Below are 10,197 nucleotides of genomic sequence, written 5' to 3'. Positions count from 1 at the left end.
AGACCAAACTTTAAGTCAGGCTCTTCTGAGCCCTCTTGTTGACCAGATCTCAACTCGGTTGTCTATCCTATCTTTGGCCTGTCCAGCCCAGTTTTAGCAAAAATACTGCTAAGTAGGTTTAGTGAGAGTGTCCCGTCCACCCTTGAGCTCTGATCACCCTTGACATCTGATCGAGTTCCTCATCTTCCATCTTTGATGTGTAAGTCCTTGGCCTGCCTTCACCAAGAATTCTATTAGGTTAGTTTAGCAGAAACCCCTTATCCCTGATGTTTCCTCCTAATAATTTCTATTCACTGACCCCCTTACCCTGCTCCTTGGCTATAAATCATGGCGTGTCCTTGCTGTATTTGGAGTAGAGCTTGATTTCTCTCCTCTATTGCAATAGATTTGACCCCTGTAACAATAGTGTTGAATAAAGTCTTCCTTACCATAAGTGTCAGAATAAATTTTTTTTTAACATTTGCCCTGCCCTTTGGACAATAACAATGGACAGCCCATGGGCCAGCTGCCCTTCTAGGTCTACCTTCCCTCCTTGGTCTCCTCCAAGAATCAGAGATCTTATTCCAGGCTCTTGAGCTCCTCCTCCTCACCAGCCTCCAGCTGACGCATGTGCAGCAATACAGCCCAGATAGAGTTAGTCACCTGAAAATATGGACCTGGAGAATATGGGCCAATTCTATTCTAACCAACTTCACTTAACTCATTGTCAGTCAGATCATCAAAACATATGAATAATTGTAAATGGTTCTGAACATAAATATATTTTTAAAGAGCTTCCTTAAACAAAATACATATACTCAAGGGATAAAATACCTGTCTTGTGCTCTTTTGAATAAAAAAAAGATAGTGGATGCAGATCTCTGATTCTCCAATGGTGCCATGAACAAATTCATTGGCCTGTTTTTGGACAAATAATTATTTGAAATTTTACCTCTTGGGTTCCAAGTATTTTTGTTGTTATTTTAATTTTTTTTTTTAATCCTCACCCAAGCATCTTTTTCCATTGAATTTTTAGAGGTGGAAGAGAGAGGGAAAGACAGACAGAAATATTGACATGAGAGAAATACATGGATTGAGATTGGTTGCCTCCTGCATGAGCCAACCAGGGCCGGTGCTGGGGAGGAGCCAGCAACCGAAGTACATGCTCTTGACGGGAATTGAACCCGGGACCCTTTGGTCTGCAGGCTGATGCTCTATCCACTGAGCCAAACCGGCTAGGGTTTTGTTGTTGTTAATAGAGAGACTTTATTATAAAAAGCCTCCTCGCCTACAGCTCTGGTGATTTTTCCTGTTTTATCTCTTTCATTTAGCTTCAAATAAGGTAAGGACTCGATAAAATTCAAAATTTACTGAATTTTGTGTTAATCTCAGGTACAGAATTTTCCTCTTGAATATCTCCCTTCTTGGGGGCTGTTGCTGTTGTGTTTTGAAGGAAATGGCGTGCCAACCATTCATTGGTTCTCATGGCTTTGCAGTGGAGGCAGGGCCTTTCCCTGACTTGGTAGCTTCCCACACTCTTTTGCTTCTGAACTGTTTTTCTTTTAATACCGGCTGGTGATGGGTGTTCATTTTCACTCTCCTTCCACGAGGAGGCTCCGGAGTCAGATTCTTCACTGTCATACTCAGTAGTATCACTGTCAGGTTGGGTCTGATTCACCTGGCTGAATTGAGAATGGTACATAGATCGTCTTCGTTTAAGATAGGCATTTACCAAAGCCACTTCTGAGTCAGTTATAGGAGTAAGCTGGATCTGCTTTGGTTTTTTCATCTTTTGTGGAGAGTCCCAGGCACCATCTTCGTTTTGCCACTTACGGGAAGTATCTTTGCTTGCTAACAATCAATGAAACAAATCAACAAGTTAGGCACATGGTTGGTTACCATACCTTCACATTACCTAAGAGCCTATAACATGTGTGGGCTCACTCTTAGTTGCCATTTGCCAAGCCACCACTTTTCTCCACTTACTTGCAAGTGTTGGCAGCTGACGGCATTTTCCAGTACCATACCAGATCTTCCAAATACCGGAAGGTCAAATAGATGCTTGACATATGACTTTTGAAGTTTCATGAGCCCTGATATAAGATCAAGGGGAAAAACTCTAAACTTTTCCAGAGAAGGACCCTTTTCTCCTTTGAAGTCTTAAAGATTCACGTGTTTATATGAATGTGATTTGGGTAGCAGGAGACTAAAAAGAATCTTTTCTTTATACAGTGGTGTACTGGAATTGGCTGGTCAATAACTTAGTTAAGCTTTCAGAAATTTTGTGAGATAGTTGTTAAACACAGACATTAGTAAAAAATTAAACTATCAACATTTACATCAATTTATTACAAATAAACATAATGCTCAAAACATCACTTCCTAATTATTTTATTACATTTTATTATGATGTATGCTCTTGAAGCTATTTGTCTGTTGTTGGGTGTTGGAAATACCACATAATGATGTGCTACTGTGCATCTCCTTCCCAGCTCCATGTTCAGTGACATATTAGTGACTTGAAATCAGTTTGGGAAGGATAAAAATCAACAAGAGCCCAAAGTCAGGCATTGTTTTATGGTTTTGTTGACTGTCTAGGTTTAAAGTGATGGAGAACATGGTACTAACCTAGATTTACATTTAAAAGTATCATGCCTATAGCCATTACATTGAGAATAGCACCTCCAAAAACTAAGGAAATATTCTTCCAGAATATTCTAAAGCTATTATCCAATTTGCCAAGAAGTCACATCATTGACAACCAAGTTAAGTTCCAACATACATCTTGTTTCTTTCATATTACTCTTTAGGGAAAGTAACATTCATAATGGAACTACACTTGTTGATCAATTGCAGACATAAGTTGGCTAAGGATGCAAGAGTCTGGTAAAAATCAAGGAGAGTATTTTGTGAGAATCAGTGGTCTATATGGAATTTACCATAAAGAGTATTTTATATTTTACTAGAGGCCGGATGCATGAAATTCATGCATGGGGGGGGGGGGGGGCCCAGCCCAGCCTGCGCCCTCTCTTGCAATCTGGGACCCCTCGCTCCTAACCGCCCTCCTGCTCACTCCTTACCACTTGGCTCACTGCTCCTTAGCGCTGCCATGGAGGCAGGAGAGGCTCCTGCCACTGCAGCTGTGCTCGCTAGCCATGAGCCTAACTTCTGGCTGAGCAGTGCTCCCCCAGTGGGAGCACACTGACCACCAGGGGGCAGCTCCTGCATTGAGTGTCTTTCCCTTGGTGGTCAGTGTGCGTAATAGCGACCAGTCATTCTGGCCATCCAGTCTTTCCACCCTAATGGTCGCTGGGCTTTTATTATATAGATTATTTGTAAATTATGTTATATACATCCTTTATATCAGTAATTTTTTTAAAATGTATACACACATCTTTGGAGAGTCAATTGTTAAACATTTTCCAGCACACAACTGCTTATGGGTTATTGAAAAAGATGTTATTTACAGCTCATAATCCTGTAGTAATTCTAACCATAAGTGTGTGTAAAAAGGAAGCTGTGTGAAGGGAGAATGCTGAGGAATGAAAAGAACTTTAGCTTTACCTACGAGTAATTCATAGCCCCTACTAAATTAAAGCAGCTAAATTACCCTGCACTAAAGCAAGGAGCTTGTCCAATAAGCTGCCACAGGTCTTGGGGAGGCCCTATAACACGCTTGGCTGTTCACCTCTGTTGCTTGCTTTCCACACTCGCAACATAGTTCTCTCATCAAAGTCCAATACTAAATATGCACCAGCTCTCACCTTTACTTACTGAAGTGCTTGTCCCACTATCTTCATCCTTTTTCTTCTCAGACATCTGTTTTAGAAATATAGATTAGTGATGGTGATCTTACATCATACACACCCTCAGATCATTCACACCCTCATAGTCCCAACTAATATGTACAGATGCAAAAGTTGGACAGTAAAGAAGGCTGATAGGGGAAAAAAATGGACTCATCTGGAATGTGGTGTGGAAGGAAAACTCTATGGATACCCTGGACCACCAGAAAGATGAACAAGTGGGTCCTAGAGCAAGTTTAACCTGAAACATTTCTGGAGGCAAAAATAACAAAAGTGAAGCTTTCCTATTTTGGGCACATCATAAGAAGGCAGAGAAAATAGAAGATAGCGGATTCTTCACTAGAAAGGCCAAATACGAGATGAATCGACTTCCCCAAAGAAGCCAGAGGCATGAGTCCACAGCAGTGGAGCGGGTTGCTGAGGACAGGACATTGTGGACACCACTCATTCGTAGTGTCACCAGGAGTTGGAGTCACTCAATGGCACACACAATAGTCATCATAGTTGGTTGCTTTTCAGTTTCGCTTCTGCTGCCCATTAGGAAGACCATACTTTGATAGCAGAATCTACCAAAATGTTAGAACCAAGCAAAAGGAACAAAGACTTGAGGGAAAATAATGATGATAAGGGGCTATAGGTTATAAAGTTTTTCTGTATTCATATGATAGAGAAATAGCATTTAAAAAGAGATTTGATAGTAAGTACTATGATTAGTGTTTTAAATTAATTTTTTTAAGCCTCACTCGAGGACATTTTTTCCATTGATTTTTTTGATAGAGTGGAAGGGAGAGAAAGGAGGGGGTGGGGGGAGAGAGAGAGAAACATCCATGTGAGAGAGACACATTGACCAAGGTACGTGCCCTTGACCGGGAATCAAACCCGAGGCCCTTAAGTCCGCAAGCTGATGCTCTAACACTGAGCAAAACCAGCTAGGACTTTAAATTACTTTTTAAAGGGCATTTTATCAAGTCACATTATCAATAATTCTTTCAGATCTTTACCTCAATTCATAGACTTAGTATCTCCTAAATTCTTCAGAAACTTTCCTTCAAAATGCAACCAAAACATTTATTATCTGTGAATATGGCAACCAGAATAGATTTCTCTGAATAGTTCCAATTTCAAATATTCTGCCTAATACAACATAAATGTATTTGTCCCATTTATCAGATCAGTCTCCTACTTTTTCATGCTGAAGATGGTTTTGTCCAATAATCCTATAAGAGAGGAATATGCTAATTAGCCATTACACTCTGAGGCATAATGACCAAGTGCATCACGACCAGATCACAGATCAGCAGGAGGGTGGGCCGGCGAGGTACGAGGTACAAGCAAGCTGCAAGAGAGCTACAGGAGGGGGCAGGGCAGCAAACTATGGGGAGGAGGGGGGAGGGGAGAAGGAGGGGGGAGCTACAGGAGGGCGGTAGCACCTACTGGCACAAGGATTCATGGGCAGGGCTATTGGTACAAATATAAAGCTCCTCCTCCTTCAGATTATATTAAAAAAAATCTTTTTAAAAAATCTTTAAAAAAATCTTTTTTTAATATATTTTATTGATTTTTTAGAGAGGAAGGGAGAGAGATAGAGAGTTAGAAACATCCATGAGAGAGAAATATAGATCAGCTGCCTCCTGCACACCCCCTACTGGGGATGTGCCCGCAACCCAGGTACATGCCCTTGACCAGAATCGAACCTGGGACCTTTCAGTCCGCAGGCCAATGCTCTATCCACTGAACCGGCTTCGGCTATATCAAAAATTTTAGGAATACTCATAACACTTTTGACACATAATTCTTTTGGGAACTTTTCACCAGGAAATAACCCCCCAAAGAGAAAAAGTTTTGTGTACAGAAATATTCATCACAGCGTAATTCGGATAATATAAAATACAAAATTCAAAAATAGACATGGTTAATTAAATGCAGTATAATTATACAATCATATAATATATAGTTGTGGAGATGATTATGGTAAAAGTATGTTATAATATGAAGAAATAAATGTTATAATATTAAGTTAAAAATCAAGATGCAAAGTTGTATATACAGTATGATCACAAGTTAGCTAAAAATATGAAAAGAAAAAAGATTTTAAAGGATTCCAGGAGTGTTAGCAATGGCTAACTTTGAGTGGTAAAGTAATTTTTCCCCTCTAATTTTTCAAATTGTCTAAATACAGAAAAAATGAATTTATGTAAAATCAAACACTCTTTGGGTTGAAAAGTGCCATACTTGGGGTATTCATAATTGCAATCTAAGATCTTTGGCCCATTCCTTTCTCTTTTTTAAAATATATTTTTATTTATTTCAGAGAGGAAGGGAGAGGAAGAGATAGAAACATCAATGATGAGAGAGAATCATTGATCAGCTGTCCAAACAAATATATAAGCTAAACGCAGCATATATAGTCTCTGAAAGCAAAAGGTAAATGTATCTTAAAAAGTGGCAAATCCAGCCCTTGCCAGTGTGGCTCAGTTGGTTTTCCTGTCAAGGGACATACCAGGTTGTGGGTTTGATCCCCAGTCAGGGCATGTATAGTAGGCAACCAAACAGTGTTTCTCATATTCTCATTCTCTCTCTCTCTCTCTCTCTCTCTCTCTCTCCTCCCCCCAACTAAAAATAATTTCTTAAAAAGTGGCAAATCCAGAGGAAATCAGTGTGCTTCATGTTTGAGGATAATTACCACCACACTTCCATCACACTTTTACCATTACTTCAAGGTTTGTAAATAAAGGCTTATAGTTTAGCAGAGAAAATGAAGTTCAAAGGGAAGGAAAAATTCCATCCTCCTTGACTAGTCCTCATATGATTCTCAGATTTCAAATCTGGGACCCTTTAGAAGAAGCAGTTCAGCTGAACAAAATAGAAGATGAAACTTCTAAGATAATTAAGGTTTTAATTAGCACTGAATAAATTAATTCAACATTTCAACTATGCTTTGAAGCAAACAAATGATATGGCAGGAAACTTGGGTTTACGCTTCCAAGTTTGTGTGAGATTGGACAAGTCACTTAATTTCTTTGGGCCTTATCAATTTTAAAAAGGATAGATAACTGATATCTAACTTGCTTACAAACAGGAGACTGGACCCTATGCCAGTGGTAGGCAAACCATGGCTCGCCACATGCGGCTCTTTGGCCCCTTGAGTGTGGGTCTTCCACAAAATACCACGTACTGGCGCGCAAGTACAGTGCGATTGAAACTTCGTGGCCCATGCGCAGAAGTCGGTTTTCAGAAAGGAGATAGACGAAACAAGTATACAAGACGAGTGTGGATGGGAGAGTTGGAAGGGGTCAACCTCAGCAAACGTACCTCAATCAGATTGAGGACGAGTTTAGCAAAGGCCAGTTTAGGAGTACCCTAATTAAGTTAATCACAATGTACCTACCTACATAGTTTAAGTTTAAAAAATTTGGCTCTCAAAAGAAGTTTCAATCCTTGTACTGTTGATTAATGAGTTTGCCGACCACTGCCCTATGCAATCTTGAGGTCCTAGAAGCTTGGGTCACTATGACTATGACAGAAGCAAGGGAGTAGAAGAACACAGCTTAGGTCTCTTAAGTGGTCTTCATGATGAAATTGCCAGGAATCAATTTCAATTTTTTGATAATTTTCTAAAGTAGCTTTTCTTGCCAGACCAGACAAATTCAATATACTTAGCTAGGGAGTCTAAGATACATATAAGCTATCGCTTCTAAATCTCCTTTTGGCAAAGTATCTACCTTATGAAACATTTAAACTTTAGATCAGGGGTCCTCAAACTACGGCCCTCGGGCCACATGCAAATACAAATATTGTATTTGTTCCTGTTTTGTTATTTTACTTTAAAATAAGATATGTGCAGTGTGCCTAGGAATTTGTTCATAGTTTTTTTTAAAACTATAGTCCGGCCCTCCAACGGTCTGAGGGACAGTGAACTGGCTCCCTGTTTAAAAAGTTTGAGGACCCCTGCTATAGATGAAACTTCTTAAGGGGGAAGACATGACGAGGGAAAGGGTCTTTGATTATTATAATGGAATCCAGCTGGCATAGACATAACAAACCTCCTCCTCTCCATCTAGAGCTGATATAGCACTCAGTCTAGCTGACCACCGACAGCCCAGGGTTCTGGCTGCAATGCTAAATGATGGTGGTTTGATTAATCGTCAACCTGGTATTAATGGCCAGCAAGGATCCCATGTCAGCGACTTACAAGAGCTTGGTCACAGTCATTATATATTGGAACATAACAGTCCTGATAAACTGAGCTACCTCATTCCTAAGAGGATGGTATTTTTTTCTGCTAGGAGGTGGTCTAGAGTAGCGACTTTAGTTCTGTTTAGTTTCATTTAGTTCTGTAGCTTATTCTATTCTGAGAGTATGTTGCCCTATTCTAAAATCCCCAAAATATTACAACACATATCCAATAAATAAAATGACTTTTTTATTTGTAATTAAAATTACCTGGCTACACAAGGAATTTCAAGGTCATTAACCAGTAGGGAAGTTTATCCCAGCATTACACAGCATATTAACAAAGTACAAACCACCTCAATATCTCAAAATTGCAGATTTGTTATGGTGCAACCACAGACAAAACAAAAGTACGCAGTCACTAAGAATTCTGCTGTGTGAATATAATTTGGAGAAGTGTTACAATATCAAGTTTTAAAAAGCAGGATATGAAACTATACACTATAACATAAATGCCAACCATGTAAGATCAAAAGATAGAGAAATGGAGAAATATATATTGTTAGAGAGAAAAAGAAAAACTAGAACATACTACAAAATGTTAACAGTGGTTATCTCTAAGAAATAGGATTACAGTAGTTTAAATTTTCTTCTTCATCCTTTTCTGTATTCTTGGATTCTCTAGAACAGCGGTTCTCAACCTGTGGGTAGCGACCCCTTTGGGGGTCGAACGACCCTTTCACAGGGGTCGCCTAAGACCATCGGAAAACAGGTATATAATTACATATTGTTTTGTGATTAATCACTATGCTTTAATTATGTTCAATTTGTAACAATGAAATTGGGGGTCACCACAACATGAGGAACTGTAATAAAGGGTCGCAGCATTAGGAAGGTTGAGAACCACTGCTCTACAATAAGATTGTATTGTTTTTAAAACTAGAAAACAAACTTTAAAAAAGTAGTTTCATCAAAGTAAAGTGAATTTTATTTTAATGAAAAAAACACCTAGTGTACAGTAAACATATTATTTAAAATAAAAAGAATATCCTACCCTGTCAAACTACAGCAGGAAGGCCAGGGAGGGTGGAGGGGGTAGGGGGGGTGGTAAGAGATCAACCAAAGGACTTGTATGCATGCATATAAGCATAAGACACTGGGGGGTAGGGGAGGCCAGGGGATTGTCAAGGGCGGGGGAAAAAAAGGAGAAATATGTAATACTCCTTGTAATAATTTAAGCAATAAAAAAATATATTAAAAAAAAAAAAAGAATATCCTACCCAGAAAGGAGCTCGAGAGAAGAACATCAAGACCAATATAATGACAAAATACCAGAAGAGTAAGGTCCCTACTGCCCCGCAGGAGTCATCCTGCCAGCACTCATGATCCTGACTTGGAATGCTGAAAGTTAGCGGTCTGGGGGGAGGATCCACCGCCCAAAATAAGGAAAGAAGTTCTCCCATGAGGGCTTCTTGCTTCAAAAGTAAAACATGCTCAAAGGGATGACAGTGGCTGGGAAGTACTTCACTCCACATGTATGACAACTTCCTTGACAACCTATTATGACATACACTTCAGCAACTGTGACAGGAACTGACAAACCCTTCTTAGATTCCTAAATTTTTGGAGATTTACTTAAATTACTTTTATGAAAGTTTATGGTCTTTCCTCATAACTTAATATAGTGTGTTCTGCCTTATTTCCCCCCATCCCTGAAATTTGTATATATAATAGACCCTTAAGCAACATTGGTTTGAATCACATGGGTCCACTAATTAGGATTTTTTTTTTTCAATAAATACCTGTAATGTTTTGATCTGCATTTGGGAGCCCAAGGATGCAGAAAGCTGACTGTATGCATTGATCTATGCCATTTTCTATAGGGGATTTGAGCATTCTTGAATTTCGGTTTGGGACCCAAACCCCTGCAAATACTGAGGTAGTTAAGTTTTAGGGGAGTCAAAAGTTATACTTGGAGTTTCTACTGTGAGGAGGTTGGTGCCCCTAACCCCCATTTTGTTCAATGGTCAATACTGTATTTTCTTTTTTAAATTGAATTTAGAGAGAGAGAGAAGAAAGGAGAGGGAGAGAGAGAGCCTCCTGCACACCCCCTACTAGAGATGGAGCCCCAAACCCAGGCATGTGCCCTGACCCAGAATCAAACTGGCCATCTCTTGGTGCATGGGACAACACTCAGCCAACGAGCCACAATGGCCAGGGCTGTACTATATTTTCTTTA

The 10,197-nt window shown here is 39.6% G+C and overlaps 1 protein-coding gene across 1 annotated transcript; it reads right to left on the bottom strand.

Annotated features, from left to right (window-relative positions):
• Positions 1-1,203: 1,203 nt before the first annotated feature.
• On the bottom strand, positions 1,204-9,421 carry SSMEM1 (serine rich single-pass membrane protein 1). The gene is made up of 3 exons (XM_070425042.1): positions 9,239-9,421; positions 3,744-3,798; positions 1,204-1,830 (listed from the first exon to the last, which is right to left on the bottom strand). The coding sequence occupies exons 1-3, from the start codon at positions 9,419-9,421 to the stop codon at positions 1,340-1,342; spliced, it is 729 nt and encodes a 242-aa protein (XP_070281143.1). The 3' UTR covers positions 1,204-1,339.
• Positions 9,422-10,197: the final 776 nt, after the last annotated feature.

Source organism: Myotis yumanensis, unplaced genomic scaffold, assembly GCF_028538775.1.
Source record: "Myotis yumanensis isolate MYYU_CA2020_CCGP unplaced genomic scaffold, mMyoYum1.0.hap1 SCAF_9, whole genome shotgun sequence".
Classification (NCBI taxonomy): Eukaryota; Metazoa; Chordata; class Mammalia; order Chiroptera; family Vespertilionidae; genus Myotis; species Myotis yumanensis.
The sequence above is the reverse complement of the archived record's forward strand: the minus strand, read 5'-3'. Positions and strand labels throughout refer to the sequence as shown.